Source organism: Andrena cerasifolii, chromosome 3 (genome assembly GCF_050908995.1).
Source record: "Andrena cerasifolii isolate SP2316 chromosome 3, iyAndCera1_principal, whole genome shotgun sequence".
Taxonomy (NCBI): Eukaryota; Metazoa; Arthropoda; class Insecta; order Hymenoptera; family Andrenidae; genus Andrena; species Andrena cerasifolii.
Window position 1 is genome coordinate 2,484,802 of NC_135120.1, and position 22,957 is coordinate 2,507,758.

The following is a 22,957-nucleotide window of genomic DNA, read 5'->3' on the forward strand; positions in this document are numbered from 1 at the left end:
CGACCTTTAGGGGCTACCCAGATTCACATTGTCCAGGGGCCGTCTTAGGGGTACCCAGAATGCTAATTATAAGTACTATTGTAAGACTTGTCTGTTCTCTGAGTATCGGAGAAATAATGAACTCTCTCGGTCGATAGACCCGTATTTATACCCATTTCGCTCCTCGAACGCGTTCCAATCGCGATCTAAACCGATTCGTAATTGGGCTTAATGTGTATATCTGTTGCGTACGATTCTGCAATCATTTCTACGGTACGCTCGATCCGTTCCGCAGCCAATCCGCCGATCGACTGGCGATCGCGCATGCGCTCGGTTTTCCCGCTCTCATCACTACACTTATTCCCACACCAGTTCCATTCGACGCGTAAACTCTCTTACAGGCTAATGGGAGACGCGACAACGAAATACGAAAATTACGATAGTGGTTGGCGTTTTTTAAAAGTTGCAAAAGGGCTGTGGTAGGTGCTTGCGATTCGTTACACCAACGCAAATGTACCGTTATTGCTGTAGGTGCTCCTGCTATACTACGCGCAGCGCTTTTCCTGGCAACCTTGGTTCCGAGCGTGGCAAGAGCGGCAGCCATAAAAGAAGATAGTGGAAATGGAGACGTAGTGTGTGTGACTAGGCCTGGAAAAGATCGCCCGGTCTCTACAATAACATTCATAATATTTCCGCCCATGCGATTTTTGCTCTTGAGTCCGTGAGCGGTCTAGCTCAATGCTTACAAGAGCGAAGAGCAATTCGTGGCTGCTCGTACGAGCACATGTTTGGACGGCCCTGTTCTGGACCAAAAATGTCATATAACTATACAGGAAGGGTGGCCCAAAATTGAGAGACAATCCGGAACATGGAATGTCCTGATGCAAGAAGACATCGAAAAGGTTTTTACCGTTTTGGGATCCGAGGTATGCGTATATGCAGACCCACACACAATAGAATGGCTAGAGACGGGTCAGCTTACCCAGTTTCACGGATTGAACCAGACGGCCGGCTCTACTGTTGTGTGAACCTGTATCTTCGCGCGCCTTCTGTGTGTGCGTGCGAGTGTACGCTACCGCGCGCTCAACTGACTCGGCTTTAAACCTCGCGACCCGGAAGTTCCACCGCTAACATTCAACTGTTAATATCTTGAGAACGAAGCCTCACACCCCAAAACGGTGAAGGACTTTTCAATGTTTTCTTTGGATGTTTTCATGACAGGAAGGGTGGCGACTGCTCTACTCCGAGTGAACTGAAACTCTATGGGTTGGCAGATTTTTACACGTGAGCGCCGTTGACAGAGTTACTGAGTGTCATCCCGTATACGGGATGTCCCAAAAATGGTGAAGTTCCTTAAAAGGGGAGTCTCGTGGGCTGATTTGAAACAACTTTCTCCTTAGTGCCGGGCGAACCCGCTGCGATAATTGCTTACCTATGGTCGCTATCTTTGTTCGCGTCTAACCTCCACGCGGTGTGCCTTCAGTGAAGCCAATGCCGGTGGTATTGCATTCCCGGCTGCCATGCGGTCACTGAAGCCAGAGCGAAAATTTTTGCATTTTGCTGTGCAGTCACATTGCCTTCGCGAGTGAAGTGCGGATTCCGCGGTGTACGCGAAACGTAACTTCCTATCGCCGAGAACGATTCCGCTGAATCGTGTCTACGAAAGAACATGGCGGACGAATAACGAACGTAGGGCAATAGGCTTATGTAACAATACCATAAAAAGCGAGATCAAGTGTGCTTATCGGATAAATTTTAGCAAGCCCAACAACATTGGATCACTAATGGGATTCTCGGCGAACCGTGTATTAGAACCTCGACAGTGGATCGAATCGGACGATGCGATTAATATCATGAACATAAAAATTATTCGCGTAGAATGTAACGTGACCGCTGGCGCATACAACAATGGAAAGCGCGTGCATACCAAAAAGTAAAAAGAAATTTTTTCCGTATTTAATCTACGACTCTCATATTTTTTAAGTCGGCGCCAGATTTACACAGTACAAATGATATCGTAGATTAAATAAGGAAAAAAAATATTTTTTACTTTTTAGTGCGTTTTTATTATTTTGAAGTCAGTTTTAATTTTTTTTTATTGAAAAATTCTTTAAATCTGGTTGTCCGATTGCAATAAGTTTTTCTGAGGGATTATTTTTTTTATAAAATTGTACGATACTAGGGAGTGAGAGCAAAAGAAATTGGATGTTGAGAAATAAAGCCACCCTAGTGTTCAGAAATGCATGGTTTCATTTAAATAAATTAAGTTGACCTTCAAATTTCCTAAGCATCTCCAACTGAGAAAAAGTTTTCTCTACCGCGTACTAATGGGTTTCTCGGAACCAAATAACTTTTGTCCTAAACACTTTTTCCTATCTCAAAATCTGTAGGAGTTAGTAAGGTGGCTTATCTTAGATGACTCATCCTGTATGAATAATCAATTGAATCTCATTTTGTGTTTATACTGTATAATTATTCTTACAGATGAACGGCAAGTGTACAGAGGAAAATGTATGGGTCACAGTAATAAAGGGTCAGTTGTTTATGCTGGCGTCGATATGGCAACTGGTGAATTATTTGCAATCAGTGAATGGACGTTAAAAGTACATAATAGATTTGATGATAATAGTATTCAACAGATTACCAAACAAATAGGAAGTCTTGAACAAGAAGTAAATCATTTGAATAAATTGCACCACCCAAACCTTGTACATTATGTGAATATGAAGTATTTGCACGATGGAGATGATATGCTTATTTATGTCCTCCAAGAATTTGTGGTAAGTACATATGCATGTCAGTAGTAACATAGGAATAAAATATGTGTTACTTTGGGATAACTTTTTATAATTTAATAAGTACCTAATACATGCACATTATTGTCTAAACATTTTTCTCGTGATACTTAGATAACTCGTAACACATAGATGGTAAGCATCAAATGACTTTTATCTACAGACTTTTGCCAACAGTGGCTAAAAACGGTCGTATACGTAAATAAAAACACATTTTATCTGCTGAATTCGTTGCAAATACTTTATTGAGTACATTCAATATTTTAAGTGGCGTTGACTTACTTTCACGTCCACATTTTCTGGAAAGCATCGGAAGTATAATCCGAGTTGCCGAAAGATAAATTTGAAAATATGAACTTAGGGTCGCTGTATACATACTTACTTTGCAGCAGCCAGTTGAGTTTTTAATGAGGAATCTAGTACTGAAAATTGTAATTTTTATATTGTCTGATAGACATTTGTAAAAGTATAACCAATGCATAAGCATGATTCCATCTCGATTGTCGAAATTTTCTAATTCAACGCAGTCGTAAGTTTTGTCTTGTTACAATCAACAACAACTTGCACAATGGATGATACCCTTTAAACTTAATACATACCCAGATAACCATCTGTCTGCAGTATGACAGCAGATTGGTTGCAGGGTCTGGCATGAGAGCACAGAGTCTGACGTCAGAACCGTAGCTATCTGTGTTCTCATTTGGCTGCGTTCTGAGGTACAGAGCCTGCTGCCAGGGTCTGACGGCATATCGGCAACGGATCCGCAGCAGATTCTACTGCCCGTCTGATATAGTCGTCCTCTAGGGAGTGATCGGAACAACCTGTATCGTGGCTGATTGGTTGCCGCCATTAGTGGCAAAAGCGGAAGTAGACAGAGAAAGAAACTGTAAAAAAGAAGGAGACAGAAATACGGATAGAAAGAGATAGGTAAACAAGCAGCTTGGAAAGCAGGTGATTTAGTGAATGTTTATGTTATGTTATTTTCGGATTTGCCACAAACGGCAGCGGTTTTACCGATCACTCCCTGGAGGATCACTAGTCTGACACATCCAACAGCGCCATCTGAGGGCCACAATTACCAAACAATTCCCTAGGCGTGACGTCACATGGACGTTCCTACGCATCAACACAAAGGTACCGTTATTGCTGTAGGTGTATCCCTACCTTTACATAACCAGCAAGCAGATTCTGCAGTTTAGTAAATAATTAATTCTACTTATTTCCAAAAGAATTTATTTTTTCTTTAATAATACACACGATTGGTGATTACAATTGTTACGAAATAAGTAGCACATATAAATCCGAAGAACTTTCTCAGGTAGGATTTTGTAAATGTAAATATTGAAAGTTCTTCGGATTTATATGTGCTAATTATTTCGTGACAATTGTAATCACCAATCGTGTATATTATTAAAGAAAAAATAAATTCTTTTGGAAATAAGTAGAATTAATTATTTACTAAACTGCTCGAGGGCGCATCGACTGCCCTAGGGCCGACTTAATGTGCACCCCTGACCTAGAGGATCACTATATCAGACGGGGAGCAGAATCTGCTGCGGATCCGCTTCCGATCTGCCGTCAGACCCTGGCAGCAGGTTCTGTACTTCAGAGCGCAGCCTAATGAGGACACAGTTGGCTACGGTTCGGACTTCAGATTCTACTCCCCAGATTTGGCTATCAGGATAGGATCCGATTCAAGGAATGAACAGGGAAATCAATGCTAGTCACATTTTAATACATTTACTATTTAAAACGGGGCTTGGGAATTAACTGCTCTTTTCCGTCGATTTTCAGAGGCAACGCCACCTTCCTCCCGTCTTGGCCCCCGCGACGGCCCTACTGCTCGAAATTCCTCAGGCGCGTACCATATGACCGCGTGGCGCATTAGGGCGACCCTCGTAAGAATAGGTTTCTACATCGTCCCATTGAGTACTATTATCGATGCGTTTTTTTTTTGTCAGTGATGTCCCCCTGTAGGCCTATTCCAGTGTGTCTCATGATAATGTTTTCTGCCGAATAATTTATGACAAATCACGTTAAAAAATATATTTGCAAAATGCTTTCAAATTTCACTGTCAAAATTTTAATCATGTTTGGGAAAACGGGATATTCTCACACAGCAAAGCGTGCTAGAACCGTTTGAGACATGGGAAATAATATTAAATGTCGCTTTTCGAAGGGAAGTTTCAGTTTTTTAAGCATTCTCCAAATTTATTTTTTATTAATTATACAGGGTGTCCCACTAAGGAGTGGACAGCGCGATATCTCTTAAAGTATTGTCGATAAAAATATAAAAAAAATAGGGAATTGCATGGTTCGAAGGGGCCCATTTATTAGCGCGAACGAATTTTGTTTCCGATTATTATTTTAAAAGATACGATGGTCAAGTTCGGTTTTTCAAATGGAACTATTTTTTTTGAAGACCTGAGTTGATAGTGCGTTCCAAGACAAATTCAATAAGCTTTAATGTATACACTTTATTTCCACTGGTTTTTAAGATATTGCGCTTGCAAATTTACTGATTTTCACTGCAAGAAACCCCTCTGGAATGGCAAAAACCGGGGGCGGTCTTACTGACGCCACGGGTGGCACTGCCTGTTGAAATGGATACTTACCTGCCAAAGGTCTACGCCAGAAATGGCAGGCCCAAAGGCTGGACAATTCTTTTCCGTCAGAAATGCTACTTAGGTAGGTACATCTGCGGTATCGAGAAGCGCATCGTTACTTTTATTTCGCACTTGTTTCTACGCTCGGAGGGCCGGTTCTTTTGGGAGGGATGCAAGTTGGATTGGTTCTGATACAATCTGCTCCCTATGGTTGAAATTTAGTCTAGCAACTTTCACTCCTCCAAACCTAACCAATCCAACTTACACCCCTCCCAAAAGAACCGGCCATCCGACCGTAGATGCAAGTGCGAAATAAAAGTAACGGTGCGCTTCTCGATACCGCATATGTACCTACCTAAGTAGCATTTCTGACGGAAAAGAATTGTCCAGCCTTTGGGCCTGCCATTTCTGGCGTAGACCTTTGGCAGGTAAGTATCCATTTCAACAGGCAGTGCCACCCGTGGCGCCAGTAAGACCGCCCCCGGTTTTTGCCATTCCAGAGGGGTTTCTTGCAGTGAAAATCAGTAAATGTGCAAGCGCAATATCTTAAAAACCAGTGGAAATAAAGTGTATACATTAAAGCTTATTGAATTTGTCTTGGAACGCACTATCAACTCAGGTCTTCAAAAAAAATAGTTCCATTTGAAAAACCGAACTTGACCATCGTATCTTTTAAAATAATAATCGGAAACAAAATTCGTTCGCGCTAATAAATGGGCCCCCTCGAACCATGCAATTCCCTATTTTTTTTATATTTTTAGCGACAATACTTTAAGAGATATCGCGCTGTCCACTCCTTAGTGGGACACCCTGTATAGAAAAGGGCACCCCTTGCTGATTTTTATGACCTTGAAATATGTTATAAAGGTTGTCATTCTAAACAACTTTTTCCTGTACATGTTACCGCCCCACGGCTTTAGTTTTCGAGATATTCATCAAAAACTTTGGTAATTATTTAGAAAGTTGGTCCTTCTCACTGATTCCGATGACCTTGAAATATGTTGTCAAGGTCATCATTCTGAACAACTTTTCCCTGTATAGTATACATGTTATTACCGCTCGGCCTTCGTTTCGGAGATGTTTACGAAAAACTTCTGTTGATTTATTCCGACACAGTGCATTCTGTTTGGGAATGCATTAGTTCCCAAAGCCAACACATTCGCTCTCACCGCAGCACCTCGCGGACGTACGATAGAGACGCGGATTGACGATCAATCCACCAATTTTCGACTTTCGATGACCCAATCAGCGCGTCGCGTCGATCGGCTTCGAGATGGTTCGAGAAGACGCGGAAACGGATGCGTCTTCCATCTTGATTTCTCACTCTTGTTTGCACAGTGTGCAGAGAAAGACGTGTCGCCTGTCGAACCACATTTTCTCACATTGTGAACGCTCTAACGGCAGCTCGCGTCCACCTTGCATTCATCTTGTTGTATCAGTGCACGGAACAGCATGTGTTGCTCAATTAGCACGTCTCAAATCAAACTCGTGTGATCGCGAGTTGCTCATGTAGTTATTTTCCCATCGTTCTTTCTCGAATGAATCTCCGTGCATTGATCATTCTCAGAGCTCATTCTAAAGTGATCAAGCATCGCGTATTTGTACAATTCTTGTGGACGCCTCGTGGCTCATTGCACGTGGTGATCAATCTCTTTTCACTGAAGGGCAGAATTTACAACTCTGCCTCAGCATCATCGTTCAGTGTAACTCAAATTCGATTGTAGAACGCTGCGGGCAACGCACACGTGGTAATGCCACCTGCATCGATTCGCTCATCTCCGTATTTTAATATAATCTCGAAAACCGCGAACTCTGTGCATTCTCACCAACTCACGATCAGTGTATTTGCTCATTTAAAATAAACTTGACGTTATTCATTTTAAGTGCTGTGTTGTGTGCACCTTTTACCTCACTTGCATCCAGCGCGCTCAACCACTAGATTCTCAAACACATTCCTATTTCCAACTTGTCCCGGGTATTAGTATTGGTTGGGGGTAGACTAGTGCGGGGGGAGCACGCCCGCTTGCGGGCTCGTATAGCATGGTGGCGAACCGATGTGAGTCGGGATGTTGACGGGAATCCACACACACCCAACAGGTGCTCTCGAATGCACCCTCTTCCTAACAAAAAAATTATGTTTTAGAACCAGAGTCAACTTAATATCCGACAGTGCGGGCGCGCGCCTCCCGCTCTAATTTAGCCCCAACCAATACTAATACCCGGGACAAGTTGGAACGTGGAATGCGTTGCGTCAGAATAAATCGACAGAAGTGTTTCGCAAATATCTCCGAAACGAAAGCCGAGCAGTGGTAACATGTATACTGTATAGGGAAAAGTTGTTTAGAATGATGACCTTGACAACATATTTCAAGTTCATCTAAATTGGCGAGGTGTGCCCTCTTCTGTATATTTACCTTATTTTTTATCATGCGACACAGTGGAATAGGCCTACAGGGGATACTACTGACAAAAAAAATTGCATCGAGAATAATTCTCCATGGGTGATGTGATAATATACTGATACGGGTGTCAACCTAATGCGCCATGCGCGATGCATATCGTACGTGCCTGAGAAGCTTCGAGCAGTAAGGCCGTCGCGGGTGCCAAGACGCGCGGCGGAAGAAAGGGGGTGTTGCCTCCGAAAATCGGCCGAAAAGAGCAGTTATTATTATTATTATTATTATCATTATCATTATCATTATCATTATAATTATAATTATAATTATAATTATATAGCAATAACAGACAAACATTTTATATCAGCGATGTACGAAACGAGGAGCGAACTGACCGTTTATAGGTGTCGATAGAGGAGCCGAAGAAATTGATACGATCAGCTAATTCATTCCCGCGCAAACAATTTTAAAAATGGGGTCGCTAATATGGATATTCGTTCTATAAGATTTTACATAAAACAGCGGGGTATAGCGCAACGGCCTAGGTGAAAAATAAAAGTTCATTAATCCCAGAAGTTGGGGGCAATTAATTTGACCATTAATAATCCTAAACAGAAAGGATAAATCGGTTAGCGGAAGGCCCTGTGGCATCGTTAGGAAATTAAATCTGTGCAGTAACGGTCGATACTCGTGATCAAACCTATGCATAGGCTGCCCGAGGTGGAAATACGCAAACCGCAGAAATCTGTGGTGGACTCTCTCGATTGAACCGAGAAGGTAGGCTTCGTGCGGGTACCATATCATAGATGCATACTCCAAAAAGAGCCTCACCATGCGAATGCCTCATTAAGAAACCAAGCTGCTTGGAGGCTGCATTAGCAACTTTATTAAAGAAAAAAACAGAGTTGTAAGTCACCCCGAGGTCGCAGACGCTCTCAATGCCGGACAAGTGTGTCATATCTAGAGAATATGCAAAAGTAAAAGTACTGAATGATCGGGAGAGCCTGAGGACCTGGCATTTTGATACAGTATTGTCTCGTTAGCGACTCGATTTTGTGTACACGATACCGACTCTTCGCTATCCCCACCACTTTTGTCTCACTCTTGCCCGGCGAAAGCTAGAGCGAGATGGAACGAGAGCGAGCGAGGACGGTACGAGACCGACGACGCGTTGATGTTTTGTCTCGCTCCGTCTTTCGGACGCGTGACACTCTGTCCTTTGCGTGCGCGATGGTCGCAAGCGCGTATCGTGGGCACGAAACCGCTTCGCAAAATCTTGACGCAGGCCCGGTTCAAGTCTTTTTTGGGCCCTAGGCGAACTTGGCAATTTGTAATATTTTATTTTAAAGTATATTTTAAACAACACCAGCAATGAAAATACCATTATGCACCTCTTGTCGACTTTCCGCCCAAGGCAGTGGCCTAATTTTGCTTATAGGGACAAGTCAAGCTTACAAGCAGAGATCAGTGTGTACACATATGTATATACTTTAAAATAAAATATTACAAATTGCACTGCAACTGTTTTAAACTACGAATAAAAATTCAGAGTAAGGTCATCAATAAACTCAAATAAATGTATTATAATAAAGGGCGCAATTTGACAAGTTCGCCTAGGGCGCAAAAAAGATTTGTGACGGGCCTGCGTCAAGATTTTGCGAAGCGGTTTTCGTGCCCACGGTAAGCGCTTGCGACCATCGCGCACGCTCGCCGCGCACGCAGTGTTCCATCTCGCTCCCCCCTCCGGCCAGAAAGAAGCGAGAAACGAACACTCGGAATTAGGGTTCTGTTCACGATACCGACTCAACGCCGGTCCCGACCAGCGAGTCGCTAACGAGACAATACTGTACATTTAAAGAAAGCCTATTTGCAGTACACCAATTAGTTATCCGGTCGAGGTCACGCTGCAGGTTGCGGGCATCATCAAAAGAGTTAATACGAGCAAATAACTTGAGGTCATCAGCGAAAACAAAGGAGTAGCAAAATTAAAAGAGTCTGCGAGATCGTTAATGAAGATGCAAAAGAGCAAAGGACCCAAATGTGACCACTGATGCACCCCTGATGATGCAAAAATCGATCGATAGTGGCAACCACGAACCTTTATTACTTGGGACCGATCAGTTAGGTAGCTACGTAGCCACAGTGACCGCCTTCCATGAAAACCAAATGCACTTAATCTGCTCAGCAAAATAAAGTCAGATAAGTGATCGGACTCTCGTGTTCGGTATATCAAAGCTGATATTGCTGCTTGTGTTAACACTTTGAGTGACACAATGCTTTGAAAAATGAGCGATCAAATTGATCGGGCCCTTCCGAGCTATCAGTTCTGCAGCGAAATATTTGTTCAGCTGACTCTGTGTTTTGATAGCCATTTATACATAATGTATGATTAAAAGCAGGTCGAATGAGTTTAAATTTTTTCATCAGCGATATATCATCAATCCATTGGTGACATTCTCGTGGTTTTCCTCGTAAGTATGGATTTATTGAATATTCATCCAAAAGTATTCGTTCGCTTTTAACACTGGAACCTTTCTGTCTTTCGTTCCGCGCGCAATCCCTTGTTTCACTTGCTCCTTTAAGCAATGAAAACCATGTTCGCAATGTAAGCAATTAATCATGAACATGTCGTAAAGAACATGGCAATTCAGAACTCGGTATCACATTCCAACCAGGTTCTCGTAAATATACAATCCTGGGTTCATTAATGACTTTTCTCAAAAAACGGCATTGTCTGACAGACAATCCTCCACAATAGATACGTCGCGTATATTTTGGTAGTACACCTTATGCATCTGCGCAAATCTCAATGCCAGCTTTAAGGGACATGAGGCTTCTCACTTATGAACGCTCCCACCGCGGCAACTCTTACTGATGAAACTGTAGAAGGCCTGGCTGCTGTTAGCATTCCTCGGCGCTCTCTGCGGGGGCATTGAATTTCGGCGGTCGAGAGCAATAAAACTGATGTGTCAGACAAAACATCCATTAGAAAAATGTAAAATGTTTATCCTTTTCACAGACTTTTGCAAGGCAATTACCGATGGAATGTTATGGTTTTCATGACGAAAATAATTTTAAACGACGTAATTTGAATTATTTTTAATTACACGTAGTGTGTAATTTGCATACTGAAAAGTACGAATTGGGGTAAAGTAGCCCAATATGGCGACCTCTAATAATATGAGACCCCAACTTATCTTCGGTACAGAACTCTTAAATGTCATAGCGATGCTGTATCTTTAATAGCTAACCGAGTATTTGTTGTTTTGTCAGCACAGTGGCATTGTAATCAATTAAGCGTCTTGAGCAAGCACATATTTCTGAAATACCTTGCAGAAAGTTATTGAAGTGGTTCGATTAAATTACAAATACCTCTAAAGTGGTAAGTGTATAATAATTTTCACAAATTCTGTTGTATAGTGCTTGCAATGGAGTTTAACACTTACTATTTGTATATCATTAAATGATGAAAACTTGACTTCGAAGATACTTAATAGTTATCATGTTATTGTTTCCGAATATGAGACCCGTAAAAGTTCAACTGATGAGAATGAAGAAGAAATTATTCTGAATGATGAAAGTGATTAAGAAAGAAAATTATGATGCAGAATGCTTGTTTTGGACAGGTCTTTACACAATGGGTTAAATGTACGTATAAAGTGTTACGATGAACGTGGTGGGTCCATGAAAACTTTGCTGGTGGGTCCACGAAGACTGCAGTAGTGAAGAAATAGAGTTCACATACCGACTTTATAAAAAAAGAAAGAAAAAATACGTTTCAGGAAAAAACAAACTGGGTCTCATATTAAGAACCCATTTTTTTATCTGCGCATTTAAATGACTTTCATTTTGATTTTATTATGAAGAAACGGAATCTTTGTTATAGTACTTTCCAGTAGGTTCTCAGTCAAGAGTTATGTTTTTAAGAAGTAGGTCTCATATTCGGCTACTTTACCCTACGCCAATTAACTTACTTTCATCAATAGAATCCCAACGATCTATCGGTAATACTCTCATGAAGGTCTAATGAAAATTATAAAACTTTCAGTTTTCAGATGTAGATTTCTCGTGCCTCACGCACGGCATATTCCTTTTGACTATTGGCCCGTCGGCTGAGAATCTCTCACTAGTGCATATTACGCTATTCCATTTACTTCTGGTGATCAAGGGAAGACATAGCCCAGCATCAAATAATGAGCTGGTAACTACTTCGTCTTTCCTGGTTTATTGTGTTCGGACGGTCACGACCATGTTATATTAAAATGGGGAACACTGTATATCTTGCTCGAATAGTATATACATATTTGGATTTAATACAAATTTCGGAAGAACTTAGTGTTTCACAGTACAGGATGATTCTCTCGTGACACCTGTAAAAGAGATGTCGCCTGGTACCCCGTGGCGAGGTCAACCCCCCGTGATGCCTCACCGAATTTTATGGCTTCCGACCCTCGAAAGGTTTGGAGTACTATTAAGAAGTGAGAAATGTTCAGGATTTCCGCAGTTATCACCAGATTTTTGCGCAAACGACGCTAATCGATTCCTTATGTTTCACTGATGTAACTGACACCAAGAACGACGTAATTCGGACTACAATGAAGGAAATGTCATGAAAATGTCACGTCCTGGTTGGCGGAGGTTAGGACAATGACAATGTGGGGTTGTTGGGAAGGATAGGCACGAAGGCAGGCTTCGTAGCACAAGAGATGATGGGAGTTTGGGCACAAAGGCAAGCTTCGTGGCACGCGTGGAGATGGGAAGTTTAGGCACAAAGGCAAGCTTCGTAGCACAAGGGGTGATGGGAAGTTTAGGCACAAAGGCAAGCTTCGTAGCACAAGAGGTGATGGGAGTTTGGGCACAAAGGCAAACTTCGTACCACGCGGGGAGATGGGAAGTTTAGGCACAAAGGCAAGCTTCGTAGCACAAGTGGTGATAGGAGTTCAGGCATAAAGGCAAGTTTCGTAGCACAAGGGGTGATGTCAGTTTAGGTACAAAGGCAGCCATGGAAGGTTTAAGCAAAAATCGTGCACCAGGGTGACACCCGTTAGAGTACAGGCGTGGGTATTTAAATGCTTGGTAATTGGATTTACCGCTGCATTAATATTAGAAGCAGCTTGTAATATTTCGTTGAAATAGAAGTAGCCGTATGGTCGTACATACAAGACCTATGCGAAAGTAAGCCTTGTAAATATAATAAGAAATTTCGACGTTCGCGAAGCGAGATCAGCTGTTGCAACAGCTTATTATGATTTGGAATTTCCGTAACCGAAGGATCACTACAATAATTCGAAGCGTTATTTAGAGTAAGAACGTTTATTAAATTTAAAACACGAGAATATGCCGTGCATTGTTAATGCGATAGCGGTAGTATTATAATAATGCGTGGGACGTTATATATATATTTTGCTATTGAGAGGGACTTGTTTAGATTTAAATATGAGGGAGAAGATGGTGCCTCGTAGGGCTACGAGGGGGAGGGGAATTTCATACTTGATCATCGCGAGATGGGGACCGCTAAGGTACATCGTCTAGATGGTCAGTGGTTGGGGAAAAGGGGCAAAAGTTAAGGTTTAGGGATTTTAGTGGAGTTGTGGAGTAATTTAATTTATACCGCGCGAAAAATATTGGGATGTCACAAAAAATTGATTTATATCATTTCAAGTTAACTTCGTTAATAATAGTCCGATTTAGATGAAATTTACTTCGATCTTCATCTGTGCTACGGTGCACCGCGCACGTCTTTTTCGACGCGAAAGGCCGATTTGTTGCAGAAAGACGTTTCCACTGATGCAACAGCGCGCCGCGCACGAGTCAGGTTTACGAATTTCTCGGATTTTCGAGTGGTTTCGAGCACTTGCAAGGGTCGACTTTTACGACGACGCGCGTGTCAAAAGCGACCGTGTGCGCGCTATGCCGGGATTTCTCTGCGACGCGCGCACGCGAATGCTCGTCGCGCATCGCCGAGAAGACTGAAAAAATGTGTATTTTTTTAACGCAAATGTACTCTTTACTCCTACATATCACTTGCATATGTGTATTTATGGTCTATTATTTATTTTATACGTATATTAAAGCAAGCAATAACATGAAAATTCTTACTGTAAATAGCAACAATTACGCTGCTGCGATAGGTATAATTGTTTCTAGATATTGCATAATTATAATACACCATATATGCAGATATGTCACACTGAATTGTAGTTGTCCATCTTCATCAGTTTCAAATTATTCTATTTCTCATAAACAATTAAGTTATTGCTTTGATTAATCCTGCAAGAAAATCGTAGGTGTAAAAAATATAATTTTTCCGCGACTTCTATATGTTTTAAAAAGTTCACACGTCTCAAAAAGTAAACTATTTAATAGTGCATTTACTAAATGTGTTATTTGTAATTTCGTTTCCCATCGCATTACCAGGGAAATATGTCGACATTTGTGGATCTACGGAAGTCAAATTTTAATTATTTTTTAAGTCATAAAACATTTTTAGTACCTTCAGCTAAACTAAATGTAGGTGGCTACTTAATAACAGATATTTCAGTATGCAATAAAGTAACAGCATTTATGACACCCTCTATAAGCCAGGTATTTCGGGACTTTCAGTACGCACACCAGGCCATACTTGTCTATCCATTTCAGAAATGCGAATTAATCAAAGTAAATGATACACGTGTTTTTCCTGTGCAGGGGTAGAAAGTTGGTGTCTGCGAGGAATGTTGGTCCAATTGGTCATGATGTACATAATCTCCTTTCTATGGCCCGCCTTTTTTCACACTATCTATACAAAGGGCGTTCGTATTTTCACTATTAGGCGCAATGGTAACTACCCTCAATCTTATATCGTGTGAGGAAAAAAAAACAAACAGGATGTCGAGATAGCGAGTGACTGATTGTGAGCGATATTAAAAGTGATGGCGGAACTGTGGAAGGGATGCCACGGCAGAGAACTTCCTTCATTTCATTTCAAACACAGTTTCCAGCAATCGGTGATTGCGACGTAGTAAACCCATTCAAACATCTCAAGTAGTATGAAGTGTGAAGGCCTTGTTTCGGCTACTGACCCAACCGCCAGCGTTAGCCTTACGAAGATAAAGAAAGTAAGATGTAGAAATGGAGGCTAGTATTTCCACAGTGGAAATTCCAATGTCTGCGACCTGCGCGCCAAGCATCCGCGTTGTCGCCTGGCAGAGCATCGCACAGTGGTCGGAAATCCCCATATTGAGGAAAAAAGGTGATAGCATCAATGTGAAACCTTCAATACATACAAAACTTGGTATCCCAGGATTTTTGAGGTCGCTGATTACAAATCTGCAGTCAAAACTACTAAAAACAAAATGGCTAATGCAAAGGTAACAATAATCCGCGTTAATGGTGTTTTGAGAGGTATAGGTACGGAAAGGTAAAGAACTTAAAGTTGGGGACGATTCATAATAAAAACAAAACTGATAGTTTTGCGATTTGTAAAAAGATATATTTCAAATTTAAATAAAATACGAAAAAGGAATATAATTATGCACATGTAATTATAGTTTTGGAATAATTTGGTGTAATTAGTTTTTTGTAGGTGTACATGTAGAAGACATATAAAAGTTATTAATGTTTTTTTAACGGAATCACATATTTTTTAAGGCATTAATCGAATCTATTCGTCATTCTCTATTAAAAAGTATCAACCTACTGATATCGAAAATCTATTAGTTTAGGTTTAGGAGATATTTGTATGTTAGAAAATCGACCTACGCGGGTGGACAAGAAACTAATGAGGCGCGCTCCAAGACAGTTCTTGGGTAAGTGCCGTGTGATCCATCATAGTCCTCTTACCAGAAGGCAGAGCCTTCTTCACTCCGTGGCCAGATCCTTCAGGAATAGAGTCCCTATTTCTTGGCAATGCAGCGTCGGGCCGATTGCCATAATCTCTATCTTACTTTAAACAACCAATCCTTCGACACCCGATAGCTAAGAGACCCAACGTGGTCGTCAGCCATCGCCCGTCGCCATGTCTGTTTAGTCTCGCGTACCCTCTATCAAGACCGCACGCAGGCTAAGTCCCTGCCATAAAATCCTTGAAGGCAAGGCAGCATGGGGCCATCCGTCCTCAACCTCACCCTTAAATTTGGTGACGCTAACATGTATGTCAATATTAATGATTAAATTAAAATATCTCCTAAACTAACAGTTTTTCGACATAAGTAGGTTAATACTCTGCCATAGAAAATGTTGAACTGAATCCAGTGATGTATTAAAAAATATATGATTCCATTTAACAAAACATCGGTGACCTTCAAACATATGTCCTCTATGCGGTCACAAAAAAAAACTATTTACATTAAATTATGGCCTCCTATGAACCATTCAACTTTTATCTAAAACATTTTTCGGTCTTATGAACAAAAGCAAGATACTCCAAATACTGATAAAAGTTATAGAAAAAATGCTCCCGACACCAAAGCCGCAGGTTTACGCAGCTGAAACCTGTTTGGTTATGTACTCAAAGGTATAATGCACCACTAATATTAAGTCTTACCTTGACGTTAGCTGTCGCAAAAAAGTTATGTCTAATTAAACTTCGATTTTATTATTAAAAATACCTCTTTGTTCAAGTTGTGTCTTACTGAAATCAACGATGGTGTCATTGACTTAATTCATGTAATTTATTTGTTCAGTATGAACATAATCAAATTACAAAATTGCTATTTTTTTTAATTTGCAGATACTTTAAATTTTACTTGTAAGATATTGCATTTATAACTCAAAATTGCAGGTGTTCTGTTTTTCAACTTTCATGTTGTAATTTCCTTACAAATTAATGGTATTTACAGAAAATTCTTGTTGGTTCTGGTGCTTCAACCATCCTACTATGGAATTGTATTGAAAAAATTCTGTGTACTTAACATTCAACAAATGACTTTTTTCCTCTATTCAAACCACTGTGCATCGGCCCATTTCATGCGCGCGGCCTCATAAATTAGACCCTTTAAAGTGGACGAAAACATTGTGCGCGGCGCGCCGTTGCACTAATGGGATCCTGCGTTAAGGAATCCATCGGTGATGTCACTTCCATATCGATACAATAAAAAATAAAGAATTATTTTTTTCTGAAACAGCTATAAATCAGAAAATCGCAGGCCGACCGCAGCGAATTGAGGTCGACGCATCGCAATTGAGAGTGAAAATGTGAAATATTCATTGCAGCGTATTAAGAAATTCTTTATTCTTTATCGTATCGATGTGGAAGTGACATCAGTCGATTCCTTCTGTTTTTCCGATGAAAATCATACCAAATTTCGTGTAAATGGGGCTATTTATAACGAAGCCAGCTGGACATGATATAAATCAATTTTTCATCTAATTTCCTTCATTATGGTCCGAATTCCGTCGTTCTTGGTGTTAGTTTCATCGGCAAAATATAAAGAACCGATTGGCGTCGTTTTCACAAAGATCTGATGAAAAATGCGGAAATCCTGGATATTTCTCACTTCTTAATGGTATTTCAACCCTTTCGAGGGTCGAAAGCCATAAAGTTTGGTGAGGCATCACGGGGGGGGGGGGGACCTCACCACGGGGTACCCAGACGGCATCCCTTTGACAGACGCTGCAAGAAAATCACCCTGCATACGGCGGGTCCCGGTTAAGCTGACCATCCGTTCATCTGGTAGGATGGCAGAAGGGGGGGGGGCGTAGCGAACGCTCAAAATCGACGCAACACTAAACGATACTTGGCACGAATATTTACAAACAAGGAATATTTTTTACAAGTTCAATAAATTACATTAACAACATATATGAAGAGAACTGGTTTAAAATGAGTCCTTCTTGCTAATTTACGGGTGTGAAAAGGTTGCGTTTTATTCACCTGAGGCGGGCGTTAGAAAAATGCGCGACGCGTGTCTCGATGACAGAGAAGAAGTGCCGTTTCTTCCAGCGCACCGCGTCCCTAAGCCCCGAGCCTTCCCGAGGCTCGCCGCAGATTTGCGCGCGCTCGCGGGCTCTCTACGCGCCGCGCGTATGTGGCTGACAGCACATATATAGGTACTTTCGATGGCAAACAACCTCTTAAATATACGATCGCAAAGTAGAAACCCCCCTTAAGCGGTTAAGACACAGTAAAATTTTAAGGAAAAAATCGATTTTTTTTTGCTTACAGAGGAGTTTGAAGCCTTGAAAAAAGAATCTAAAAGGTTCTAGCTTTAGATTCAAATTATTTCTTGAAGTACAGAGCTGAGAGCGAATTCGTGTACTTGCGCGCGGAGAACCGCCGCGCCGAGGCGCGGATGATGATGCGTACAGTTTACTCACTGTAAAACTCCTCACCTTTGAATATATTTTCAGGCAGTGAAAACTGTAAATCGCATTGATTCTGTAAAGATTTGGAAATTCAAAAGTATTTTTATAGTTTACTAGCTTTACAATACTCGGCTTCGCTCGAAATTTAAATTCTGATTTTATAAAAAAGAATTTTTTAGTTTCTTTTTAAATAGTTACATTCATCTGCATTAATCAACCAAAATGAGCTGAGGCAGTTTTTTGATCCCATAGTTTATTGTTCAAAAGTTTTTAGGCGACAGACAAACACACAAACATATTAGAAGCTTCCTGCTTTATATATTAAGATATTTGGGAATTTCTATATTGAATTGAACACCATCGCTCAAGTCCAAAAGAGTAAATAAAAAAGGTTCACCGAGGAATGGGGAGAGTGTGGAGAGCAAATGGGAAGTAATGAGGAACGAAGGAAAATTGAAAGGGAGGAAAGAAAGGATGAAACAGATGTAAACACACGCTACCAGCGGAATACAAATGGAGGACGCACCGGGCAGGGAAAAAGAATACGAAGGGGAGAGCGATGGGCGGCATGGTGATAGGAGTGAGGAGATAGGAAGATAGGAACGAGGTCATGGAGAAGAGGAATGGATAATGATGGACAGGGTAAAGGCGGGGAAGGAGGAATGGACAGTAGTGGACAGGGCGCAGTCCGCAGGGGGTAGGAGGCAGGAAGTGAAGGGAGGTATGGAAGAAGAGCGTAGTTTAGGCGGGGAAAGGAACTCGGTGGTGGGGGGGGGGGTGAGGGAGAGGGAGAGGGGAAGCAATAAAGCACTACAAATGTGTGAGGTTTCACACAAAACCAGAATGAGAACCTGAGCAATTTGATTTGGTGTTTCGCTTCGAAAAGAGTTTTCAGCGGTATATTACAACCGTCAAGATAGCTGCTAATATTGTCACATGCATATTTGATAAAGGCTATTCGAGTATTCTATCAGTGATGGCGACAATAAATATAACAATGGGACTAACCGCAGTTGCGGTCTGCAAGAAGATCGACGAGAAGCGCACTAAAATCGCCGACAAGCGAACGTTTGACTCGTCGAAGAAGGCCGGATCATTCGTAGATCTTCGAGATCGGTCTTAGAAGAAGCTGCTCTTCAAGCTGAGTGTCCTATGTACGATGCAGGAATGTCTGATTGGCGGAAAGTTAAAGGGATATGCACGATATGATAAAATAATTACGTTTCACAAAAGCTATTTTTTAAATATTACGCGTTTTATAGTTCATAATATAATAAACTAAAATAAAAAAACTTTATATTAATCGAATATATTATTTTCTTATTATTGTCGTCTAAAATCGTCTGCTTTCTTAGCCCGTAACTGTGTTCTAGCCCTTTAACAACGAACAATTTTACGCTCCGTACTTCTCATCGGATCTTTTCGAAAGTGATACCAATTGATTCCTTGTGTTTTCTCGATAAAAATGGTTCAAACCCCGACATAATTCCGGCTATAATTAACGAAATCACATAAAAAATTAATTTGGAGAATTTAAAGCTAACTTCGTTAAAAATATTCCGATTTACATGGTATGTGGCGTCTTTTACCCCTTTCGGTACGAGCGCCGGATATATCCGGCATCCATCTGATGACCTCTGTGTACGAGCGTCGACTGTAGTCAGCATCATTGGCAGTAAAAGAAAAAAGAAAAAAAAATTAGAAAAAAACACTTTTGCGGAAATGTACACCGTAACGAAAAGGTTAATAGGGATAATGCCAGGAATCCATTGGTGTCACTTTTATCTCCACAAAATTACCGTTTTTAATAAAAGATACAAGAAAGTGCGCCACGTGCAAAACTAATGATATACAAAAATTGCGTCAATTATAACAATGGCTATTTATACAAACAAAAAATGTATTAAATAATATTAAGCAGATATATTTTTGTTTTATACAAATAAATATTTCATTACCAATAAATATTTTATTCAAAATACTTCGCTCTGCGCTCCGAATTGGTGTTGCTTGACTGAATAAATATGTATATATATATGTATATATATATATACGACCGGTCGAACAGGTCGACCGGTATGTTTTCTGCAGAACGTCTGAGGATTGAGCAAAAGCATATATAATTTTATAATATATATAATTTTTCCAGACACTACTTGCTTTTGCTCAATCCTCAGACGTTCTGCAGAAAACATACCGGTCGACCTGTTCGAACTCATTCACACACACGCACGCACGCACGCACGCACCCACGCACACACACACATTCCCTGACATTACAACAGTGTGTGTGTGCATATGCTGCACCCGCACGCTAAATGTGTACATGTAGAATAAATGTGACTGCGTTTCATTTATACGTATATGTATATGTTTATCTATTTTAGATTGTAATGGAGTTATTGTAAATTATTAATACTAAGACCATTGACATTTTTTCGGTTTCGCAGCGCCAAGTATTTTGAATAAAATATTTATTGGTATTGAAATGTTTATTTGTATAAAATAAAAATATATCTGCTTAATATTATTTAATACATTTTTTGTTTGTATAAATAGCCATTGTTATAATTGGCACAATTTTTGTATATCATTAGTTTTGTACTTGGAACACTTTTTTGTACCTTTTTTTAAAAAGTAATTTTGTGGAGATTTCACACATTTTGTAGTTTTTATTGATGAGTGGATAATTTTTTCACCCCCTCGGGGGTTATTTTTTTACAAAAATATATTGTATTGTCATCCAAACTACGCACGCCTGAAAGCTTCAAGACAATTGGATGGGTGGAATTGGTTTAAATTTGAGTTTTTATATATGGACCAAACGTAGAAGAAGCAAACACAGGATCGAAGCTGAATAAAATCGTTTAAGGAGGTTCGATACTGGAGGAAAAAATAATGAGAAATCTTTGAAAAGTATTTTAATCTGATGTTCAAAGTGTAGTCTGTATTGTGTCAAAATTTCGGGTCGATTGACCGCACGGTTTTTGGAAAAATTGAAATCAAAGTTGCGCTCTTATACATAGGCTGTTATGGGAGAAGCGATACAATTTCTATAAAATGTTACACAGAGTTCTTAAAAATAGGGAGAAAGTCCTAAAAAATGTTGCAATGGAAAGCTTAAGTATTCCTATGAAATTCTAAAAAAGAAAATCGGACATGAACCGTACGGTTTATTAGATAATTGAATAAATAGACAGCAATGTGCTCGTATTTTTGGCACCACCTGAAGGAACTGTTTGAAACGTGGCAACGCTGTACGCCGGATAGTCATCTATACAATGTATACATGTACAAAGGATACAGTAAAAATTTGTAAAAACACTACCAAGCTGTAAACATGTATTTAATAATTTGTTGCGAACCAGTACGAATGCGCAATAGGACGCCACAAGTGTGAGATGGAAAGAGAAAGAAAATATGGACGCAAAGCGACGTTTCACAAAAGATTGAAAAGTATCAAGGGAGATGCGTTTTCTGCGTACTTCACTATTGTGACCTGCTCTACCTTGCAAGCAGTCCGCCGTAATGTTCTTAATTCTTAATGCTATGTCTTTTCACAAATTTTGTCGCTTTACCTTATTTGACAAATTTCCACAAACTTGGGCGAAACAAGATGCTTCTCTGTCTATGTAAACTTCTCCGGACAAACTCCAAGCCTGTGCATCCCCTTCATTTCTATCCAAGCCTGTGTGTCCTCTTCATTTCTATTCAAGCCTGTGCGTCTCCTTCATTTTTATCCAAGCCTGTGTGTCCCCTTCATTTCTATAAACTTTACATAAAAAATGTATTAAAAAATGTTGGCGACTTACCTTGTTAATTGAGACAATAATTCAGGGTCCTACATGGTGTAAAAACTCGTGACATTTCAAAATGTTGACAACTTGCCTTATTTGACACTTGGAAGGTTATGATTGAATTGATTTTCACTCTTCAGACTCACCCTTTCATGTTCCCCTCTTGCCCATTCTTGATGATGGAGAAAATCTCTTAACATAAAATTCGCCAAATTGCAACTTTGCATTGAAATATATCAGCTCATAAGGCACGTAGAAACAAAACGAAGACACTTTTCTTATGTAAATTAAACCCAAGCTATCCATTAAGACCATTCAAAATCTCATCGGATCAACCATTATTGAGATCCGATAATCGAAGGGTTCTTGATAGTGGGTCGTGGCGTAATATACAGGGTGTCCCACTAAGGAGTGGACAGCGCGATATCTCTTAAAGTATTGTCGATAAAAATATAAAAAAAATAGGGAATTGCATGGTTCGAGGGGGCCCATTTATTAGCGCGAACGAATTTTGTTTCCGATTATTATTTTAAAAGATACGATGGTCAAGTTCGGTTTTTCAAATGGAACTATTTTTTTTGAAGACCTGAGTTGATAGTGCGTTCCAAGACAAATTCAATAAGCTTTAATGTATACACTTTATTTCCACTGGTTTTTAAGATATTGCGCTTGCAAAATTACTGATTTTCACTGCAAGAAAACCCTCTGGAATAGCAAGGACCGGGGTCGATCTTACTGCCGCCACGGGTGGCATTGCCTGTTGAAACTGATACCTACCTGCCAAAGGTCTACGACAGGGTTCGCAGACCCAAAAGCTGGACAATTCTTTTCCATTAGAAATGCTACTTAGTTAGGTACATATGCGGTATCGAGAAGCGCACCGTTACTTTTATTTCGCACTTGCATCTACGGTCGGATGGCCGGTTCTTTTGGGAGGGGTGTAAGTTGGATTGGTTAGGTTTGGAGGAGTGAAAGTTGCTAGACTAAATTTCAACCATAGGGAGCAGATTGTATCAGAACCAATCCAACTTGCATCCCTCCCAAAAGAACCGGCCCTCCGAGCGTAGAAACAAGTGCGAAATAAAAGTAACGATGCGCTT

General features: G+C 40.5%; 2 protein-coding genes and 1 long non-coding RNA gene across 6 annotated transcripts in view; 1 reads left to right on the plus strand and 2 right to left on the minus strand.

Annotated features, from left to right (window-relative positions):
* LOC143367098 (uncharacterized) overlaps positions 1-21,962 on the minus strand; it is a 30,828-nt gene extending 8,866 nt beyond the window's left edge. Inside the window, exons 1-2 of the long non-coding RNA XR_013084960.1 lie at positions 21,873-21,962; positions 21,639-21,832 (exon numbers count right to left, since the gene is read on the minus strand). This is a non-coding gene — a long non-coding RNA (uncharacterized LOC143367098). The remainder of the gene's footprint in view (positions 1-21,638; positions 21,833-21,872) is intronic.
* The window catches only part of Gcn2 (eukaryotic translation initiation factor 2 alpha kinase Gcn2), a 387,266-nt gene that overhangs the window by 162,882 nt on the left and 201,427 nt on the right, over positions 1-22,957 (plus strand). For all 4 annotated transcript variants that reach the window (XM_076808485.1, XM_076808487.1, XM_076808484.1 and 1 more), the window contains one exon: positions 2,464-2,759. In XM_076808485.1, coding sequence (XP_076664600.1) covers positions 2,464-2,759 — 296 coding nt within the window. The remainder of the gene's footprint in view (positions 1-2,463; positions 2,760-22,957) is intronic.
* Positions 1-22,957, minus strand: part of LOC143367013 (uncharacterized) — a 236,059-nt gene that overhangs the window by 73,885 nt on the left and 139,217 nt on the right. The window lies entirely within an intron of this gene.